Genomic DNA, 22,207 nt, shown 5'->3' with positions numbered 1-22,207 from the left:
CTAAAAACTGTAAAACTGGCATTCTTAGCTTGAGTAGCAAAATTCCATGATGGTGACATTCTTAGCATTATTCTTAATTTTTTGGCAATTTTCATTATGGACATTCTTATAAAGTGTATATATTCTTATAAAAAAAGCATGTAACCAGTTGAAAAGAATAGTCAATTGATTCAGATTGATTTAAAGTCTTTAAATGGCGTGTTGAACCTAGTAGAATGTGAATGAATAATAGGGGCACCGCATTTTATATTGAGGAAGCTGCTTAGGAAATTCCGTCCAGTTATGATAACTCAATCAAAAGTTATGACGATTCTAAGTTTATGTTACGCCACACTTTGACGTTCCTTTCTTACACAAAAACTCTCCAGACAAGAAAGCCTCAAAACCAATCATAAAAAACTTTCACTTACACTCTCTATTTATTTACAATGCAATAGCTTCTTTCAATTTATTGAATAAACAAAAAAAATCATTTTCCACTTTCTTCTTTTAATTATAGTGTTCTTTTATTATTATGCGCAAATCTTTTATTTAATGAAGTTATGTGTTTCTTTTCTCTTCCAAGAAAAAATATTTTTCGGGCCAAAGTTTTCCCAATACCCTGTTTTCCGAAAATAATCTGAAATCAGAATTATAAATTGAGTCTTAAACGAAGAAAAAACTCGTGAAAGGGATTTGAAGGATCACCGGGGCTGATAAAAAATATGCCTATATAAGTACTTGTATCTTAGATAGGAGTATTTTAAAAATCAAAAAATTTGTTCCTATTTAGGCAGTTAATCCTGACTGTCCAAGAAGTATTTGTCCCTCTAAGCCATTTTTCCATGCGAAAATTCTCAATCTTACGTCTTAATTTGCAATTATGTTTATACTCGAAAAAATATTTTTCCGTTAAGGGGTCACTCACATCTCGATTTTTCCCACAACTAACGTCAAATTGACGGGAAGGGGTGGGGGTGTTAGAGTTTGTGACGCTAAGAAATTTCACCATAAATATTGATTTTTGAGACGTTTATTCCGTGACAAATGTTAATTCCCAGATTTCTTTTCCTTTGTTCGCTTCGCTATTTTATAGAACAATTTTAACCAAAACAAACAGCCCGATCTTTATGTCTTGCGTTCCTTTTGTTTAGACAGTCTGCGCAGCCCTTAAATATTAAATTTCGCCGATGGTCGGTCTTTTTTGTGTCGCTATTCTGTTGAATACAGTAACTTGGTCTAATGTCCACACCCTTCCTCTAATTCCGACACCCTTTTTATCAGCTGAAATTGATAGAAAGGTCGAAACTGTTTTTCTTTGCTTTGTGCTCAGAGAGGAATAATCCTTTTTCAATCAGTGATCCAAGCTTTCATATTAATCCTTTCTCTAAAAGAAGGGTGTCAGAATTAGACCAGGGATGTCAATATTAGCCCAACTTACTGTATTATTACGGAGATAATTCAATTGATTCCGGCAACTTTCCAAAAAAAGTTTAGAAATTATCTCCATTATTTTTAAAATGTAAACTGAGCAAGCCGTAGCGAAATTAAAGATGGCTGAGAAAATAATGATGAAAGTGATGGAGAGAGTTTCATCAATTTTTGATAATTTTTAAACTGTGACGTTAAGAGGTGGGGGTGGGGGGTTTTCAAATTAGCGTCAATTTGACGTTAGTCGTGAGAAGAATCAATATGTGACTGATCCCTAAATTCGCAAAAGTAAATGTTGTGAATTTTACAATTTTTCATCCTCGCAAAAGTTTGTACCCCTAAAGTAGTTTAAAACTTTCTTCCCCTTCTTTGTTATTTGTTGCCACGCAGGGGCCCTGTCTCCTTCTCAAAAATGAAGAATGAGAAGTTTGCGTCAAGAGGAGAGCTAAAACTGTGACTTGTGTTGGGATTTTTAGCTCTGAAGACAAAGCGATATAAGTAGGGAGTCATGTCAGTCGAAATTTCAAAAAATGGAACTTCAAAATCAGTCAGGAGTCTTGCATTAGGCTAGATGGTACTAATCGATAAATTCGATTATCAAAGTAAGCGATAATGATAGAAGTAATTGAACAACCACTCATCGATTAACAATCGAATGTCGAGTACCAAAAATGTTCTTAACTTTGACAACTTTGATAACCAATTGATTACTTCGATAACCAATCACTATGTATGATATATCTTTAGCTTTATGAAAAACCAATAAACTGACCTAAAACCAAAGCACAAAAAGAATCGAAATATATAATAATATATAATAATACCAAATTAATATATTGACCAAAGTAAACTTGGTTTCAGATTATTTTGACGCACTGCTAATACTGGAAACATATTTGATAAAATCGAAGGCTGGAAAGTACTCAATACAATCGAAGGTATTCAATATGAGCAAAGGTAATCGAAAAGTAATCAAAATGATTGAACAAAGCAGAAATGGTTGAAGAAAATGCCATAATCTGGATTCAAGTGATTAATAATCTGGATTCAAGTGATTATTCAATCATCGATAAAATCAATAGGTGGTCACTGACCACCTTCGATTATTATCAATCATTATTGATAACTTCAATCACAATTGAACGTTCGATTAGTACCGCCTGGATTAGGTCTTGCTGATAACTTCCTGAAAGTTAAGTTAAGTTTTTTTTAATCTTCAAAATAAAGAAAGTGTGATACCTCACCCTATTAGATTTGGACCAAATGATCTATCACACAAGAAAATAAGACCCTGAAAATTCCACTTTGATATCTCAACTCAAGTAGTTTTGAAGATACAGCGTCTCAAAGATAGGCTACTAAGCAAAAAATTGACCCCCTAAAAATCAGATTTTGAAAGCCAATGAATTTTTATTTAAGTACATTAGAAAGCTGATTTACAGTGGATGTCAAGAATTTTTTGTAGGAATCAGAAAAAAATCAAATTAAATCTCTAGCATCTACTGTAGAGGGCTTCGAACTTTGCTTACACTGGGTTTGTGCTCTTTTAGCTGCCTACTGATGGTCCTTGTGACTTTTTTGAAGCAAACTTTTGGCCTGGAGTGGATTACTGGTGGGATTTTCAGGATTTCTTTCTTTGCGTAACTGTCAAAAATGGCCAAAAGATTTATTATGGCAGATCTGGAGCCAAATTCAAGATGGCGTAACTTTTTGCAGCGACAACAATTTTTTTTGAAACTTTCAGTAAGGCTTAGTAGGTCTAGTTTATAACCTCAAAAAATCTCAGTGGGTTTTGGAAGTCTCTTAAAGATATAATCAATAGAAAATTTTCTTATTAACATTGTTGTTTTTTCCCTCTTAAAATGCTAAATCAGGTCAACTTAAGGGCTTTAAGGGATTAATTATTGTTGTCAAAATATTGGTTGATCTTCTCCAGTCAACTAATCATATTGGCATTTGGGGAACAACTGCAAAAACTTTTGGGTCATTTCCATCAACAGATGATATTTTATGACAGTTTTTTTATTTTTAAGTACATAATATATGTAAAAAAATGAGACTGGTATCTGGCTTCTCCTACAATTCCAGGGTCTATATTTTCAGGAAAAGCCTCAACCTTTCACAGTTTGGTGAACATTATTCTTAAATATAAGCAGGTTACTTCAACTAAATGGGTTTAACAGTAATTAAATCCTATTCAAAAACTTTTTAGACTTATCGGAAATCCTACTTTGACAATAATTTGCGCTTTACGCAGAATTTTCATGATTAACTTTAGACTGTCCAATATCTGTGTACAGTCTTACTTGTTGATTCTTAAATAACTAAGCAACATTACTAGGGTGATATTTTATGAGATGTAAACAATGCTTTTTAAATCTTATACTTTCCATAGACTAATTGGATACCTCTTTTTACTCGTGGGATTGTTAGTAATTTTTCATCTTGGTTTAATATTTTATGAAATGAAGCAAAGGAATGAAACCTCAGAAAGTTGACTATTTCCAGCGAGTAAACAATTCTGACAATTGACAAAATTGATGATGATGAATTTTTTGGTCGGTCAAATGCCTTGTATTGGGGATTCTAGTCGTGAGCCCTAAGCCTACGCAGGATTGCAGCGTTTGGGTAAACGAGACAAAACTCGAAAAAAGCTGGTGTTTTGATAATTTCAGCTGGGATCATTTTTTAAAATTTAGATTAAGTGTATAATCTGCTCAGCAAATTTGTGCACCCACAAAACTGGGGGTCTGTGGGCGATTCCTGGATTTAAGAGGGTAAAGCTTCTGAAAAATGTTGAATATGTATAAATTTGTTTACTTGTAAACATTAAAAAAGTTAAATTTTGGTTTTAATTTAATCTGGGATTGGGTATTTTGGCATGTAACTCCATCTACCCTACAGATGTACCCCCTTGATGGGTAGCTTTTGCGCTGCATTTAAAAGTTTCAGTTCAATGATTTTCTTCTTCTCCTTATTGATTTGATTATTTTTTACTAATTCTCTTTTACAGGATAAAATATCAAAGATACAAATGATCGATAGTTTTTTAACTAATTGTAATGGCTGAAAATATAAGGACTTCACTTACTAATTTGGCAAATCAAGGCCGCTCTCAAAAAGACTCTATTGACAAATATCGAGCACATCTGAATGAGATCTTGTCCCTCCAGAATCCTGAGCTCACCGACCTACTGAAATCTTTCTAACTATTAGCAAAATCTTTATCAATGAGAAACCTGTTATAGACTTATTTTAATCAAACGTAATGGATGATATAGACAACAAAGTTACTTTTACTTTATTTCATGCAAATGCTTTTTTTTAAAGTTGAAATAAGTTAAAATTTATTATTTTTTAAATGCCATTCATGGACGAATATACTATTTAAAGTGAGATTTTGATATAATTCAGTTTGATTTAAACCTAATATAGTGGTTATAACAATACTTTGAGCCACTGCAGTTACCCTTCAGGGTAACTTATCATCAAACTTATAATTACATCAATTCCTTAATAATCCTGGTAACCCTTGGAAAGAAAATCTTTATTGATTTTAACCACATCCTATATAACCCTTGTTTTTCAAGTACTGGATCAGGCTTCGCATATAATTTATAATAATGATTTATAGGCATAATTTGTGTTGATTTTCAGCCTTACAAGAGAATGTGAGTGTAGTGGTTTCCAGACAACTTGTCTCTGATGTTGCAACGGCATTGAAATCTTTGGATGCTACAACCATCAAAGATGTCTCATATTTTACTCTGAACAATTTACAGACCAGAGCAATTTCATTCGAAGAACAGGTAACACAGAAGATAAACAGTGCTGCCTCGTCAGCTGTTTGCCTCCCGCTGTGATTTATGCAATGCTGCATCATTAATATCCAGTTAGTTGCTCTTTTAATGTGACGTAGCCTTATGCCCACTCGCACAAAGCATTGGAAACTTTCCATGAAAGATATTATAAGATATTTAAAAAGATGTTTTTATGCTAAAAAGCAAGTAGGTGAGCCTCTATACTGACAAAGTAGAATAAACAAAAAGAATTTTTCCAAATTCGTGCTTGCACGGCGCCGTAAAGGGGACAAAGTAGTCCCTCTTTTATTTATTTTATATGTGAGTAAAAACGATAGGAGGATAAAATGTCCATGAATGACAAGCAGGAAGTGTCAAAATCATTCGGATTCCAGATATTCTAGGTTTAAATGTTTCACAGGACGCTCAAAAGAAATGGATTTCTTCAAACTTTCTCTTTTTTCTTCGATACAGGTGGTCAACATACGACAACATTTAGCTAACGTTCTACAAGAAGAAGGTGATTGGAGGAAATCAGCTGAAGCGCTCGTTGGAATACCTCTTGAAACTGGACAAAAGTAAGTTGTTGGTTTGATAACGCAGATAAAGGACAGCAAAGTATTAAATAAGATTGAAATAATATGGGAGAGTTTTTAGCATGGCTGCAGAGTTTTTTATTCTATTCTTGCAACCAAGATAAATGATACTAATTTGCGTTGTTGAATATTAATAGATAAATCACCACGAAGCTCGATTTTCTTCTAGCTTTCAAACGCGCCACGGCAGCTTTCTTCAGGCTGATTGATAAGCAAGATAGATTTACCCTGTAGCACCTCCCTTTCTTCCAGAACAAAATACCAGGCGTAAATTTGTTTTAGAAGCAAAGTGAAGTCTAAATTGCTTTCAGATTAGCCTGTAGAGAGTCACCGGGGTGCGAACGAATGATAGAGGCAATTCATCCGTTAAGTCGTGATTTTATGTATCGATACTTAACTTTACTATTACCTCTTTGACAGGCAATACAGTAATGCATTCAAGATGGAGATTTATTTGAACATCGCTCAACTTTATTTGGAAGATGATGATCCAGTGCAAGCTGATATTTACATCAATCGTGCATCGCTACTTCAAAAATCGGATGATACCACCGATGCTCTCACCATCAAATATAAAGTATTTTGCTTTTTCGAATAATAATTAACAATGGCTCTTGTTTTACTCCTACATTTATTTCACGAGTAATAATGAAATGGTGTTTGCTGCTTAGAATATTGAATAAAGATTGTTAAATTTTTACAAAGCTTTCAACTTACTCAAAAATTTAGTCAAACCAAAATTAAATTGATACTTAATAAAGTATACAAAGTTGCTTTTTTACATCGACCTGCAAACTTATAAGTCTTTGTTTTTCACAAATGTTTAATTTGTTTTTTTTACAACGACCCCCCCCCCCCCACTCCGGTTTTTTAACGTCAAAATGAAATCGGGTTCAGTGAAATGATGGAATGAGATTTGATCAAGTGAACGTTACAAACTTTAAGGTCTTTTTTCTTTCTAGGTGTGTTATGCAAGGGTTTTGGATTATCGACGAAAGTTTTTGGAAGCAGCACAACGCTACAACGAACTTTCATACAACACGCTGATCGCAGATTCTGAACGTATTAACGCTTTGAAACATTCTCTCATCTGCACCATATTGGCTTCCGCTGGTAATTTACCATTTTTAGAAATTCATATTATTTTGTCTGACAAGCTTTTTCTCCTAATCAGAAATAAGGCTCAAAATGGAAGAAAGTAGTCTAAGTTATGTTATAATTCGAACATTTTTGGAACATTTAAACCCTGAAAATTTCAGAAATTAAGAACAGCCCTGTCTGAGCTAAAATTTACTGGATTTTATTAAAAAAAACTTAACATGTACATATTTTTTCCACCAGTTAAAGGTTCCCTTCAAAGTAATGCCTCATGCAAATAAACCCCTTTTCTTCAATCAGCCCTGGAATATTTGACAGTAAATAGTGATTTCTCAGGTTTTTCATATTTTGGGCATAGACCCAACTTTCTGCTCCCTTGGGCTCTATAATAATTTAAGTTTGGGGCCTGGGGGGCTGTTAGCACAGCTATGAAGTTGTTTTGGTTGTATATCGCAAGTATATATAACTGCCATGATCGGGTCATTGTATTCTAAACACCCGGGCCGTTTGTCTCGCACAGTTACATAATCTTTCTGATATCTATAGATAAATTTTGGTATTAAATGTATGGTATTATGTAATTTTTATTTTAATGTATGTTTATTACAGGGAGACAAAGGTCACGAATGTTGGCAACATTATTCAAAGACGAAAGATGTCAACAACTACCTGCTCACGAGATCTTGGAGAAAATGTGACTTTCTATTTTTCATTGTTTTATTCGTAAAATGTGCCTTTTCTACGCAATGTCACAAATGTGCTTTGTTTTGAAAAGATGTGTGGAAATACTATTTACATATATGGAGAAAAAGGTTGTCAAGACTTAGATCATTTTGGAATTTTGCATGACTTCATCTTCTTTCATTTCACTTTAGGTATTTGGATCGTATTATTCGTGGACCTCAATTGAAAGAATTCTCAGACATGTTATTAGACCACCAGAAAGCAACCACGGCTGATGGTAAGAAACAAGAATTCTCATGCCTCTCCTCAAGGAAACTGAAAATCTAGGATATCCATTATCATTTCACTTAGCCTATGGTTTTTTGTTTTGCTTTTCAGGCTCAACAATTCTTGACCGTGCAGTTGTGGAACACAACCTATTGGCAATCAGCAAGATATACAAAAACATTTCAATAGATCAGCTAGGAATTCTTCTAGAAATCTCTCAACAAAAGGTAACCATTTGGGTAGACTATGTTATAGTCTAAGACGAATCACTATCAAAGAAAAATCCCAAAGCCGAAGAAAATTCGCAAACGGGTTTTTTTTGCCGAAAAGAGTTTACAGTCGGTAGAGTTGCTAGTCTTAGACTATACGATTTTGGTACAAAATACAAAAACAGCTCAAATTGTATGAATTGGAGTTTCCGTATGCGAGGCCAACTGTGTTCGGTATTCGAAAAAATCAAAACAAAAAAAAGAGGCGGGAGAAAGAAACTGAGATTCCAAGAAATGATATCTTTCTTTTTGAATACCCTCTCCCTTTTATTCCTTTTATATTTTCTTGGAACTACAATTTCTTTTCTTAGAATAACAAATTTTTATGAGCAGTCATTTCTTTAATAAGTTTGTAATTTCTTTGCAACAAGGATATCTATCTAAACTTTCACCTTACAAATTTCTTAAAAAACATCAAATCATGTAAAGCTTGTTCGTTTGTTGTTGTTTTTTTTGCCTGAGGATTATATCCTTATATTTACCCCTTTTATATATTAAAGTCCATGTAAATAAAAAGCTATAGTATATTCTCCCCTCCACCATTTGCTCAAAAACAAAGGATATGTATACAAATCATTGCCAGTTTTATATATACTTGCAATTTCGAATTTGTGACTGTCCTGTTTTGTTTGATAAAAAATTTTACAGTAACTTTTGCAGGGAAAAAGTAAAAAAGTCCCAGCTTGTAAGCTTTGCAGTATGTTGATCTTGCTTTGATTTGAGCTTGAATTTCTTTCTACCCAAAAAGAGACATTAAAAATGAGGATGAAATAGGATAAAATTTAAGAAATCCCCAGAAATTAGCTTAAAATGGAAAAGTATCAATTAAGAAAAACCTTGAGGCAGATTTAAATGACATTAAATTTCTTATTTACAAAAACTGATAAAAACGTAATTCAATCATGATAAACAAATGATTCTAAACTGTCTTCCGACAATACTGTATTACAGTCTCGACTAATTCCAGAAGGCTGATGTAAATTTTTCCAAGTCAATCTCAAATTATATCAGGACGTCAAGTGAAAAATTGCATATCATGATGACATATTTCAGTAACAGTCTCAATTTATACCAGGGCATTGGTGAAATATTCCAAGTCATAATCTCAAATTGTACACAGGACGTCAAGTGAAATAAGTTATAATTTCAAATTAAACCAGGACGTCAAGTGAAATTTGCAAGTTATTATAATCTCAAATTGTACCAGGACGTCAGTGAAATATTCCAAGTTATAATCCGAAATTAAACCAGGACGTCAAGTGAAATATTCCAAGTTATAATCCCAAATTAAACCACGACGTGAAGTGAAATATTCCAAGTTATAATCTCAAATTGTACCAGAACGTCAAGTGAAATATTCCAACTTATAATCCCAAATTAAACCACGACGTGAAGGTATTCCAAGTTATAATCTCAAATTGTACCAGAACGTCAAGTGAAATAATTCCAACTTATAATCCCAAATTAAACCACGACGTGAAGTGAAATATTGCAATTTATAATCTCAAATTATACCAGGACGTCGTGAAATATTGCAAGTCTCAATCTCAATAATAAACCAGGATGCTGTGCCAAATATTTCATTTCTGTATTGTGCTATCTCTGAATTTCTGATTCTTACCTAGAAAATTTAGAATAATAATCTGATAATTTTTACAGGTACGACTAGGTAACTGAACTTCTCGAGAAAATGTGAAAGTGTTCGAACAAAAAGTATGTTAAAAGCAGTCTTTTAAAGTCCACAATTGACAATATCAATAAGTACTTTGTTTGACATTTTTCAAAGTTGTCAAAGAACTGCTAACACCAGATGAAAATAACTTTTTAAGAGTGGAGATATGAGGGTATTCACATATCTAATGAAACACTGCCTGTGATTCATAGGATTCATAAGAAATATACAAACTGACTTACCTACTTAGTTTCTCTGACTCTGTGTCTTTTTGCTGTATGTAGACTTGTTGAAAAATCATTTTAAAACAGTATTCTACAGAAGCATACTTGAGGAATAAGTACTCCCTTAAACTAAGTCATCTTGTAGTCTCAATAAAACAAATGAACCAAGAAGAAAAATTCCATAATGAGCTGGATTTTCACAGTGTGTTGTGTCTTCTTTTTTCCAGTGACCAGCGTGTTTTTGATCGTTTGAACCAAGCTCGGCCTTTAAACTTAGGCGGTTTTCACCACGGAGCGACTAACCAGTCTCACTGGTTAGTCCAAGCAAAACCGCAAAATCTTTTTTATGCCAAAGAGTTATCGTCCGTTTCTTCGAAACTCTCCCGCCGATTTTTTTCCGTATACCGCCATAACGCCATACCGCCATTTTTTCCCGCCTTTACTATCACTGTAACGGACGATAACATCGTCTACCATTTGGGTAACCATTTTTCGTGACCTTTGTCTCCCTGTAAACATTACAATAAACCCGAACCCGAAAAGGCTAATTTGAATGAAAAGACATTCTCCTTTATTTTATGCAGGCGGAGAAAATCGTGTCCAGTATGATTTGCAATAATACAATCAAAGGGTTCATTGATCAAGTCGAAGGCTTCGTCTATTTTGAAGGTACCCTACCCATATGTTCTTTTGTATGAAGTTGATTTCGTCTCTTTATACACGTTTTTGTATGAGAACAGACTTTATATGAACGAACATAAGGCTTCGATGGCCAAAATACCAAGAATAACATGATAACATTTTAAGAACATTATTAGGCTTAAAACTGAAAAAGTTCAGAACATATAAAAAGCTTCGAAAAACTTTGGACGTTCCTGGTCATAAAAAACGTGTTTAGTTTGTACACAAATTCAACAAAAACCAAGATTTCTTTACAGATGGAGCATATCGTGTCCCTTAGCCGAAAGCCAAGAGATAAAAGATCTACATCATTTAGCTTTCATGAGCACACTCATAGATTTATAAAGCCCGAAGGGCAAGATGTCGTACTTTTGCTAAAAAGTGTGCCGTGGTTAGGTAGGAAATCCTACATAGGTCACGTGACATTACAATAGAGACATATCAGCGCTTGACTTTGACCGTATTCTTTTACAGCACAAGAAGTGTTGGAGTCGTTCGATCAGCAAATTCAAAGCGTTTGCTTACATGTCAATGACGTCATGGACAGAATACAAGAACACGTTCCTGATTGGCAGTTCAACATTGCCGACAAATCCATCATCATGGATACTAGTTAGTCTCAGTTACCCAGATTCAAGTTGTACGAACGGTAACATTCCATGATTTTGAGAAAAAAAGATAAAAGGTATGCGTCTTTTATTCTTTAGATCGATTCATGTCAGAGGTATTGGTTTTTCGGCTTGTTTTAGAACTACTGGCTCAAGAATAGTTTTTGTTGAAAGTAGCCTTTCCATTTCAACCATCGTTCGTTCCATTTATTTTGGATGATCAAAAATTGGTGACATTTTTTTTGAAAATGACATGTTATGTTAGAACACTCACTATCGGACATTTTATTACAGAAATACATCACAGCGCTTATAAAAGTTGCTCTTTATTATTTGGTTGAAATTATTATCTTTTGAGTGGATTATTTTCGCGTGGAATTTTTGCGAATCTAGAATTTCCGCTGGGATTAAATCGCTTTTTTCTTATAACGTCTTTCATTTACTAAGGGTTTTGTCAAAAACTAGGATTTTTTGCGAGGACTCATTTTCGCCAATCGGCTAGAAAATCGCGAAAATTAATCCACGCAAGGTGCATACCCTATTTTCAACATGATTAATAATTTAATATGATCTATTTATGGTGAGAAAGGTGTGAAGTTTTAATCATCGGAAATTAAATAAATTACAGATAATTTAAGCTATCGGAATCAGCTCAAAAACGTTGCTGTTGAGAAAACGTCTTATTTTGTATTGAGCGCAGTTTTATTTGAAAGAGTGGAAATACGTGTGAATGCTATGAGCATATGAATGAACTTTGAATTTATATTGACAAAAGGGAAATGAAAATTATATTTTATTTAAAATTGTTTTGTTTTGATAGTTTCATGATTTCATTAACCTTTCCAGCGCGCAACTTTTTAAATTTTCACGCTGTCAGCGCGCAACATTTTTTCAGAAAATAGACATGTTCAGTTATTTGATCATAACTCAAGAACTAGGAATCTTTAGAAAAAAAGTAAGGTATCCCTGAAAAGCTAATTAAATTCTACAACTTTTAGACCAAGTACCAATCCAAATAAAATATTCCAACAAAAATGGTAGCATCACGTAAACCACAGTTTTTTTTCACGTTTTGCGGTAATGTCACTTTTTTTGCATTTTTCACTTCTAGAGCAAAAAAAAGTGGGGGGAAGTTAATTAAAAAATCTGTCTTTGGCTATTTATCAATCTATACATCATTTTGAAGTAATATACCAAAAATCAGCATCCAGAAAAATCTGTATGTGTCACACCAGCCTCCCAAATATCGGTCACTTTTGCCAAAAATCACGATTTTCGGCTAAAAAAATCCAATATATACAATTTTGAAGTATTTTGATGATAATGTGTGTTTCCAGAAGCAGCTACAACATCAAAAATGGTGTAAAAGTATTCCCCAACTATCTAAACAACACTTTCAGTCAGTATTCTTAGCTCCTGAAGCTTTTGAAGGGTATCGGCTACCGTGAAACTAGATGGCATAGTCGGCGACAGTTGCAAAGTTTCCAAAAACCGTAAGCCTTTTGAAGCAAACTCATTGCTATCAAATCTGGTCTCTTTTGCCCATAAGGAATGCTAAATGTCATCATAATAATTCCATGTGGCTGTTATGTGGTTCCTGCCATCATTTTGATCCATATAAGCTGTAATCAGGACATCGTTATGAGCCAAGAATTTCGGGGATCGATCGACCGTTGCTGGTGGAGCGGAAGAAGTAGTGCAATTCAACATAAATCCAGGCTTTTTAAATTCTTTGGTGCTCCTTTGAAATAAATAAGGTGTAGAAAACACTTTTGCATTGAATTTGTCCACTTTCCATGCTCCAACCTGAATAAAAAGTAAAAAGTAAAAAGTACTGTAAGTTTGGGTCGACACCGATGGTTTGTCGAGAAAAGTGGTCAAAATGACAAATAAATGGAATTTTTATGCTAAAAACAAAACACAAAATATAAGACATACTTACTGGATGTTTTTCCATTATAAAAACAATGTTTCCATGAAGAAAATTGGCCTAAACCAGTCAAAAAATCCAAGAACTTTAGCAGTAAGTTTGAAAAACCCATTTCTTGGTCGCCATCTTGATTCAGTGTTTTTCTCTACCTTTTCTCCGAAATCTGCTGCCTCACCACGTGATCAAAACATTACATCACCATATATCAAAAGAAAGCTTAGAACCTCTACTTTCCGTTTCTCTTTACTTCTACGGCTAGCAAAGAAGCCAATGGGAGAAATATAGCTTAGAAGATCACTATGTCAAAAAAACGTATATACTCGTCCGCCGGAACGTATGCTCGACGACTATACTCGTCCGCCGGGCTGAAAAGGTTAAAAACAAATATAATTTTGCGAAATGTGCAAGACTTTTTTTCTGTGTTAATCTTTTTGGTGTCCATTTTTTCTGCTCGACGAAAATATTGGCTTTTGAGTAGTGTTTTTGATTTGATCATTGTCAGCTATAATAGAAATAACCTAATTAAACCAACCAACCCATCGTTTAATCTCAAAGAGGATTGGAATGCTGTGAGAATACGCTCTTCTCGAGATGCATAAATTTATTGTTGTCCTCGTTTTCAAACAGATTTCATTGCTATGAAATTATACATTTAAACCAATTTGAATTCCCAAAAGGCAAACATTAACTCTAAAACAAAAGTACTTGAAATTCAAAATGTCTCATGAGGTGTAAACAACACAATTATCATTGTGAATGTATAATTTTATAGCAATGAAATCTGTTTGAAAACGAGGACAACAATAAATTTATGCATCTCGAGAAGAGTGTATTAGGAGCCTACGAACGTTTTATGTTTTTTTTCTCTATTTCGTTCTCAGAATTGATACTGTTATTTCGATCAGTTTACCCCTCTCTTTACTGTTTCTGTTTGCGGTTGCTATGGACTACTAAGTGATTGATTATTTTGCCGCTGTTTTACACGTCTTTTTTATAAGAATGTGAAAAAGTCGCCCTCGGACGAAGACTAAAGGTTTCCTTTTTATCAGAATTTTGTGAATACTTACTATAATAAATTGCATGTTTGAAGTCTCCAAGACAGCCTTTGTTCTTATATAGTTTGTTCTTTAATCAAAAACGTGTTAGTTTATTAATAATAGATGTGATGGTTGGTTGACTGTCAATTATTGTGACGTTTTTGAAAGAGGTGAATTTTCTTGACTTTGATTTCCCAATTCTTGTGAGGTTTCTTTTCAATCAAAACCCACACTACAAATCATACATACTACAGTGGATAAGAAAAGCTGGGGTGAAAGGAAAATCAATTACTATAGATTTAGATTGATTTGATTGAAATATCGAATGCTATTTTTATTTTGTCAACATTTATCTCATTAAATTTGTAGAGTTGTAAGGAGTTAAGGGCAGGCTTTCTGGGGGTCCTTTCACGTTTGGAAAGGGTTGATACAATATTTTCCATTTTACATGCTGTATGTTTAAAAGACCAAGGTAAGGGTTAGATTACACTGACCTTTTTACAAGGATCGACTGTCATTTGTTATTTTTGTAAGAGTGACAGATTAACTTAAGAATGTACATTATTTGATTGTTGGCTTTTGTATTAAGAGGATGCATATGTGTATATTTTTGTTGTTATTTTCTCAAGGATGTTTGCGGTTTTTGTGATTCCTTAAAAAAATAGTTTAACTTATTGTGTGGTATGTTCTTAAATGATTGAAATCTTGTTCGTTGTTTTTAAGGTTTGTAATGTTGTAATATGTACAAACTGTTAAACTTTTCCAGCTTAACCTAAAGTCTGGTTTTCTTTCTTGAAAATTATTTTGCATCGCTACTTTTTGAAATCCTTTGAATGAAATCTGATTCTATACCAAGATGCTATTGCATAAACGTATTTTTGTTACATTTTTTAGTTTTGTCACACAGTGTTTCAATGTCCCGAAACTCTATTAAAGTAAAGCTCTTTCTATCTGTTGGTTTATCATGGACATCTTGATTAATATTTAATTTACGTTTGTTATTAGTAGTTACATAAAAAGAGAAATCTATTTTTTCTGAAGAAGAGTTTACAAGAACGACCTTGTTGGTGGAGCAAATGAAAAATTTATTGTAGCTGATGAAATTTTATTAATTGAGAAATGTTCTGTATATATTGGTAACCTTTAAAGTTGTCGAAAATAGGTTGTATTTGAGCTATCGAGTATTTCTGTGATGAAAATTCAGTAAAATGATGAAATTATAGAAAGTTGATGTTATTATGGTCATGTCAGCGCAATCACGAAACTTTCGCGACTCGTATGTCTTTTCAAAGATGCTTGGTAGTGGAAACTTTTCCCTGGTCCGTAAAGTACGTCATAAGTTTTCGAGATCGATGTACGCGGCGAAAATTGTGAAATTACCGGCATCCGACGAGAACCGTGATGATTATGAGGATATCTTAGAAATGGTTCGTGATGAGGTGAACGTGATGCGTAAACTGAAACACACAAACTTGTTACAATTCGTGGATGTGTTTTATGCCAAAGATCAAATCATCGTCTTGACTGAACTGACAGAGGTAGGTGGTCTTTTTGCGTTCATCTCAAATGAACTTCACCGAGAAATTATTATATTTCGATAGTTAGAGTGATATAAGATCTAGGGATACTTCGATAATCTTTTCGTGAGTGAGTGAATAGAAAAATGTATAAGACTCAGGTGATAATTACACTTTCGAAGGGAAATGAAATGTTTATCGAGAGTTCTCAGATTTTAAGAACTCTCAAACGTTAAACTATTTTCAACTTCTTCTTATTATTTTGACCTTCAAAACTTTATGATCTTATATAATTTGTTTTTATAAAAAGTAGTCTATGGGCTACTCTTTCACTGATTTCTCGTGGAGATTCCACTTGGAGTGTGATACAATAGACCAGTGAAAAAAAAAAGACGAAAAGTGATTGGTTGAGGTTGCATTTGAACAAATATCTAACAGTTAAGGTAAATAAGGTTGATGGACCTTGGTATTGTCAAACAACGAATTCATGTCAGACTTTCTTTTTTTCAGCACGGTGACTTGCAAGAATTTATACAGAAGAAAGAAGAACAATTATTGGAAGAAACGGCGCGTCATTTTTGTTTACAGATTGCTTCGGCCATTAATTATATGCATTCCATGAAATTAGCGCATCGTGATATCAAGCCAGAGAATGTTTTATTATTCAAGGACAATAAACAGGATTTGAATTACACTCTAAAATTGTGTGATTTCGGACTTGCAGAAGAAACCAAAACATTGGATGGATTTACCAGAGTGTGTGGCTCGCCCAGTTATGTTGCTCCTGAGATATTAGAGTTTAAACCATACGGAATAGCTGTTGATATTTGGTCGATGGGTATTTTATTCTACTTAATATTATGTCGATACGTTCCTTTTGATGATATAGATATGGGGCGAAAATTTGAACTGATAATGAACACGAAACTAGAATTCCCTGAAACAGAGTGGAATGATATTTCGAAGGAAGCCAAACAATTGATCGGTTTGATGTTGGAAAGGAACCCTCGTAGACGAATCAAAGCTAGTGGTGTGTTATACAACAAATGGTTTCGTCGAACGGTAATTACTTTTTTTAATCATTTCACAGGCATAGAGAGCGGGGGGTTGAAGCAAGACAATTTTTCCGTTGTAAATTTCATGAATAATCTCACGTTACCAGTATTAGCTGAAGTAGGTACAATAATTTACCACCTTTTTTACCAGGGTGTCTACGGGACCTTGAAAACCTTGAAAATGAAGCAACCTACTTTGAGAACCATGAAAACTACAAATTTTCTGGGAAAAACTCATCTGAGAGGCATGTCAACTGAGTAAAAAAGCCTTGAAAACCCACTTAAAAATGACCTAAAAAGTCTTGAAAACCTTGAAAATGCCGAAAAAAAATCTGTAGACACCCTTCTTTACAAGAACCTTCTTTTTTGCTACAGCTCGGTTATTTTGATTTTGGTTCATTTGGTTCACAATCAATTTCGTTTTACTCTATGCTGTGTTCTTATGTTGATTCTCAAACGAGTTTGTGTAAACAATCACTATAACGTTTAATTTAACTCTCAATTTTAGGCTTCCACGAAAAATTTCTTGAGGAGAGTAAACCCAATGACATTTAAAACCGCAGCACTAGCCACATGTGCTTTGTTAAAACGAAAAACACACCGAGATGAGGCTGTACTATCAAGGCGTTTAGTGGAAAATACATTCTTATTCTCCAATAGTTTTCGAAAAAATGATAATATCGATAATAAACTGGATATAGCAGGTCAAAATTGCTCATCTGGTCGACCGCGATCCAGTACTGACTTGACTACAGACAGGACAGATGATGGGTTGAAGCTACCTGCTATCAACCTCACAAATAGCGTTATGAGGGCTGCCTCTGATGAACGAATTCAAAAACGCTCTCGTCATAAACCGCAAAGTTGATGATAACGCATTTTTGAAATATAGAAAAATGATAAACTCGAATATGGGAAGTAACCATTCCATCCAATTTTTATTATGTTTGTATATAGTTAGAGTCAAATTTGTAAATTTATTTTTAGTACTGGAAATTGGATTTACTTCTTAGAAGTACACTTTGAAAATGTCTTGAAAATGAAATTCATTAAATTCCTCTCCTTTATGACAATTGGTGGGTCATGGAGCACTGCTTTTCACCTCCCCACTCTCCTTTATGATGTTGCAAAAAATTGACTCTTTCAAAAGAATGAAAACTTAATGATAACACATATTAGTTCGTATGGCTATTAGTCTTGTTAGACTAGGTCTGGGCTTTTATTTCAAAACGCACGAACTTTTCAGTTGGGTTGAAGTTTTTATAAGATGCTCACATAATTGGTTATTCAAAACAATAGAGATGACGCGTTCTTTAAATAAATATAATAAAAGTTTTTGTTTGAATAGCTAACGACCAATCCAATGACAAAAATTCTTGTAAAATATTCATCTTGACCCGAACTTTTTTTTGAAAGGCACGAAGGGCACGAAAAAAAATCACACTCATTTTTTACCTGTCTCTGATTTAATTCCGATCCCTTGCGCCAGCAACGAAAAAAATAACACCAAAGGGCCGCTATAAGGCCGCTAGCTAAGGTATAGTCAAGATCAGGAGGCTTCAAAGTACCTCTGTACCAAAAGTAGCGAGTTTATTTATGTATTTGAACTTTCATGCTCAAAATGATGGGAAAAGTGAACCCTGAATGAGACTGAAATTACAAAGTTTTCCATTTTTTCCCCAAAAAAGTACCCTCCCTACACCCGGGGGAGAGGGTAAGTAAAAGGTTTACGAGGTGACGGGTATCCGAACCAAAAATGCAAAATCGAATCTTTTGAGAGAACATTTTTGAGATCCTGTTTGAGAGATTTTAGTCAAAATTTCACCAAATTTTGATCGTGAGACCAAAGATCGTGATCCCTGATAGCAGAGAGATTTTAAGTGATTTTGATACCCTTTCTTGACAGATATATATTCATATCTCTACAACTTCTTCTAGCCGTAAAGCCTTTCTGGTCTACTTTCTGATTGACGGTACTCCTTTTTCCCGCTTGCTTTTTAAATTTTAAATTGAAAGAAGACATTGAAGTGTCAATATAATATTTCTTTAGAATGATTTGCACTGTAACGTCTTCATATTTTACATGTAAACAAACGCAACGACTTTGCATTTTTGCAAGCTTTCAAAGACTGAAAGAGAAGATTTCAACCAAATTGATGGCCTGAAATAAAAACAATATGACAGACGCAGCGGGTACAGGTAATTTATAATGTTCTTGATTTGATACAGTATCATGCTTCTTTATCATTTCTATTTCTACAGTATTTCTATAAATGATGGTTAGGCAAGAAGGTGTTGATTAAATTTTTTGTATAGCCCTTCCGCTGCTCACTATTTATACCAAACCAACTGCTAACACCTGCCAACGTAAGGATCTACTATAAGACTTCAAGGATATCTTACCTTGCTTGACTGTTACCCTAGGTTTGTGAGATGGGTGGGTATGTCCGAGCCAATGTTCGAAGATCGACCCTTAGAGAGACTAAATTTCGAAAATTTTGTCCCATTTTTGACGTTTTTGCCACCCTTAGAGAGACTTTTTTCCCCAAATTTCAGCCATTATTTTCAAATTTTAGTCCAAATTTAAAGAATTTTTGACCCTTTGAGGGAGTCGTTCTACTTACTACTTTCAAAACTTGTATTAAGTATCACTTTAAAGATCAACACACGAACACAATTAAATACTGTATAGTTTGTTTTCGACCTGTATTTCATGATCTAGTGATCAAACCCTTGACATGAAGAGTGCATAGTCAGCAATATATAATAAAACAAAATTTCAAGTAGAATTATGTCGATATCTTGACGTCAAAACATGAGAAATGATACCATTTTCTTACAGTTGTCTCTTGTATTGCCTTTTTTAAGGGAAAGTCAAAATCCATCAGAAATGCTCAACCTCTTTGATGAGCTTAGTTTCCAAGCAATTACCTGAAATTTAAGTTCAGGGTCGTAAAAAAGTATTCATGAAAATTTCAAATTAATTTTACAACCTCTAGATCAACTTTTCATTAATTTTCAGGTGAGTCGACTTTTTCGACGAAAGCAGATTTCACTACTGAAACAGCAAATTTTGGTGGCACAAACAAAAATGAAGTCAGCGTCAACACTGGAAATACCATCAACGCAAATCAAACTGACCAATCAGATAAAGAGGAAGAACCATTATGGAAGAAAACCATGAAAACATACACTCAAAACTTCACTCTTCATGGTTTAACAAGAGCCTTACACGGTCAATTATGGGAGCGCATATTTTGGGGGTGTGTTTTAACCGTCCTATGCATCTTAATCATGATCCATGTTTCAGGGCAAATGAGTAAATACTTGGATTATGGTATCTATACCAATTTTGAGATCCGCTATAAAGGTGAAGTAACTTTCCCCAGTGTAACTATATGTGATAAAGCCATCATTTATAGGCCAATGACGGTTTGTGATTTGCCCGTGGAGGAAGAATCTGTGCAAGGGGCGCCAATTTGCGACAAAGAGTATCGAATGAGGAACACTAAAGGATCACCTGGCTTCATTAATGCTGATGGAGTTTACGAACATCCCCTTCTCAAAATCTCTGTTCAGACTTATAATAAACATTTGGAGAAAGTGAAAATGAATCATTTTGAATCCCTATCATTGTATAATCATCGTTGCGTCACTTGGAATCCGGCTGGTAACGTCACAAAAGGGAAATATGGTCTTGCCATTATGGATATTGAAATGAAAGATCCTCAAAATGTGTTTGGTTTTGTAGTGACACATGGTCCTGGTGAATATTTCGAGTTAAGTCAAGGAGTTACTGCTACTCTTGTCATGCCCAGCATGTCACAACGCTTGAATCTAAAAGCAACAAATTACGAACGTTTACCGAAACCGTATCCTTCACAATGTCGTGATGTTCGTATGCCAGAATCGTCGGTAACTATGTCGCAATATTCTCGTAAATTATGCATAGATTTACGTATACCGGTCACTGAATTAGAAAATTGTGGCAGCGTAGATGATTATTTTTATCCTTTCATAAGTGATCATTTATTTGAGAAATATGGGAAAGCTCAGACATTGGGCGAATTCAACCAATGTCGCAAGAACCTCAAACAAACCGACATTCAAACCAATAAACTACGTGAATGTGATCCACCCTGTAGACAAACACAAGTTAAAACAAGCGTCGAACAACTTGGACCAACAATGGACCCCAAAATGGCAAACTTCATGATCAAATTGGTCAATTCTGATACCGTTGATTATGTAGTGGAAAAGAAATTATATGAATGGAATATTATGGTGGCTGACATGGGTGGATTGATCGGTTTACTCAATGGGTCCTCCATTTGTTCAGCACTTGAGGTTGTCATTGCCGTTGGATTGTTTTTGTTTGGTAAAAAACATATGGCAGAGCTTCTGTACCATCAACATTTGGAGCAACATTTACATTTGCATGGTCTCCATCATCAAACTACTGAACCAACTAATAACTGAATCTCTGTTTTCCCTTAGTCGAACAACAGCCCTCAATTTCTTACGCAGCCCCACTCATTTTATTTAATGTAGGGGCTGGGTGTTCCATTTAACCAATTGATTGTTTTTTATTGCTGACTAGGTCGTAAATTCAGTGATTAAGAAAGTGGTGTGAGAGCTTTGTATTAAAATTTGGTTGGCGATTTTTAGATAAATTATCAGAATTACTATTGCTATTAAGAGCGTTATTTATCCAACCCAAATTTTGACTTCACTTTGTAGGAAACCACACCCTTCTCTTGTTAAAGCTTTTTTGAGAATCACAAAGTTATCGTGTATAATATTATCGTTTTATACAGCTTGCATTGGAAAAGTGTTTGAAATCTTTAAATTTTACAATGTTATATTTACGCTTACATCTTTTAAATTGTATTTTTTTCTGATCACATTGATTCGGGTCACCAACTTTTACTTGGTTGATTATCAATTGGCTCTAAGGTCCGAGGATAAAATTTTAGATCAAATTTCTAATGATTTTTGAGAAAATACAGAGACGCTCCTTTTTCTTTCATTTTCCATTAAATTATATTCCTCGTGTTAAAATTATTTTGATAATAGAATGTGCTAATCGAATTACGATTTCGAATTACAATTAGTATCTAAAAACTTCAATATCGTTTTCATTGTTTTGCTTCAATCATTTTCTTCCATTCATGGGGGAAAGAAATTATTGCAAAAATTCATTTGGTGGAAAAAGTTCTTTTATCCTTTGAAGTTTTTCACTTTCCATAATCTGACCATAGGATCTGTCTGTAGAGGGAAATTCTTTTGATAATTTCTTCAGAGTGTTTCAACATTGGTAAAATGTTACAGTAAAATCTGTTTGCTGATAAAAAATTAT

The 22,207-nt window shown here is 34.1% G+C and overlaps 3 protein-coding genes across 3 annotated transcripts; all 3 read left to right on the top strand.

Annotated features, from left to right (window-relative positions):
• The first annotated feature begins 2,357 nt into the window (after positions 1-2,357).
• LOC136812232 (COP9 signalosome complex subunit 4-like) lies at positions 2,358-12,146 on the top strand. The gene is made up of 10 exons (XM_067068710.1): positions 2,358-2,367; positions 5,068-5,219; positions 5,685-5,788; positions 6,227-6,383; positions 6,769-6,919; positions 7,514-7,598; positions 7,780-7,865; positions 7,967-8,082; positions 10,605-10,689; positions 11,176-12,146. Exons 1-10 carry the CDS (start codon positions 2,358-2,360, stop codon positions 11,316-11,318), a joined length of 1,089 nt encoding a protein of 362 aa, XP_066924811.1. The 3' UTR covers positions 11,319-12,146.
• Positions 12,147-15,201: 3,055 nt separating this feature from the next.
• LOC136812317 (myosin light chain kinase A-like) lies at positions 15,202-17,893 on the top strand. The gene is made up of 3 exons (XM_067068816.1): positions 15,202-15,814; positions 16,304-16,855; positions 17,357-17,893. The coding sequence occupies exons 1-3, from the start codon at positions 15,515-15,517 to the stop codon at positions 17,714-17,716; spliced, it is 1,212 nt and encodes a 403-aa protein (XP_066924917.1). The 5' UTR covers positions 15,202-15,514; the 3' UTR covers positions 17,717-17,893.
• A 1,063-nt stretch (positions 17,894-18,956) lies between these two features.
• Positions 18,957-21,427, top strand: LOC136812312 (uncharacterized). The gene is made up of 2 exons (XM_067068811.1): positions 18,957-19,047; positions 19,871-21,427. Exons 1-2 carry the CDS (start codon positions 19,026-19,028, stop codon positions 21,325-21,327), a joined length of 1,479 nt encoding a protein of 492 aa, XP_066924912.1. The 5' UTR covers positions 18,957-19,025; the 3' UTR covers positions 21,328-21,427.
• Positions 21,428-22,207: the final 780 nt, after the last annotated feature.

Source organism: Clytia hemisphaerica, unplaced genomic scaffold (genome assembly GCF_902728285.1).
Source record: "Clytia hemisphaerica strain Z4C2 unplaced genomic scaffold, Clytia hemisphaerica genome assembly, whole genome shotgun sequence".
In the NCBI taxonomy this organism is placed as follows: domain Eukaryota; kingdom Metazoa; phylum Cnidaria; class Hydrozoa; order Leptothecata; family Clytiidae; genus Clytia; species Clytia hemisphaerica.
The sequence above is the reverse complement of the archived record's forward strand: the minus strand, read 5'-3'. Positions and strand labels throughout refer to the sequence as shown.

What these genes read in the sequence shown, in the direction of transcription:
- LOC136812312 (XM_067068811.1), top strand. Translation starts at nt 19,026, where the DNA reads ATGACAGACGCAGCGGGTACAG. An exon ending in GACAGACGCAGCGGGTACAG is followed by an intron (nt 19,048 to 19,870) that starts GTAATTTATAAT and finishes ATTAATTTTCAG; the next exon opens with GTGAGTCGACTTTTTCGACG.
- LOC136812232 (XM_067068710.1), top strand. An exon ending in CAATTTCATTCGAAGAACAG is followed by an intron (nt 5,220 to 5,684) that starts GTAACACAGAAG and finishes TCTTCGATACAG; the next exon opens with GTGGTCAACATACGACAACA. An exon ending in TAGAAATCTCTCAACAAAAG is followed by an intron (nt 8,083 to 10,604) that starts GTAACCATTTGG and finishes TATTTTATGCAG; the next exon opens with GCGGAGAAAATCGTGTCCAG.
- LOC136812317 (XM_067068816.1), top strand. Translation starts at nt 15,515, where the DNA reads ATGGTCATGTCAGCGCAATCACGAAACTTTCGCGACTCGTATGTCTTT. An exon ending in TCTTGACTGAACTGACAGAG is followed by an intron (nt 15,815 to 16,303) that starts GTAGGTGGTCTT and finishes TCTTTTTTTCAG; the next exon opens with CACGGTGACTTGCAAGAATT. An exon ending in ACAAATGGTTTCGTCGAACG is followed by an intron (nt 16,856 to 17,356) that starts GTAATTACTTTT and finishes TCTCAATTTTAG; the next exon opens with GCTTCCACGAAAAATTTCTT.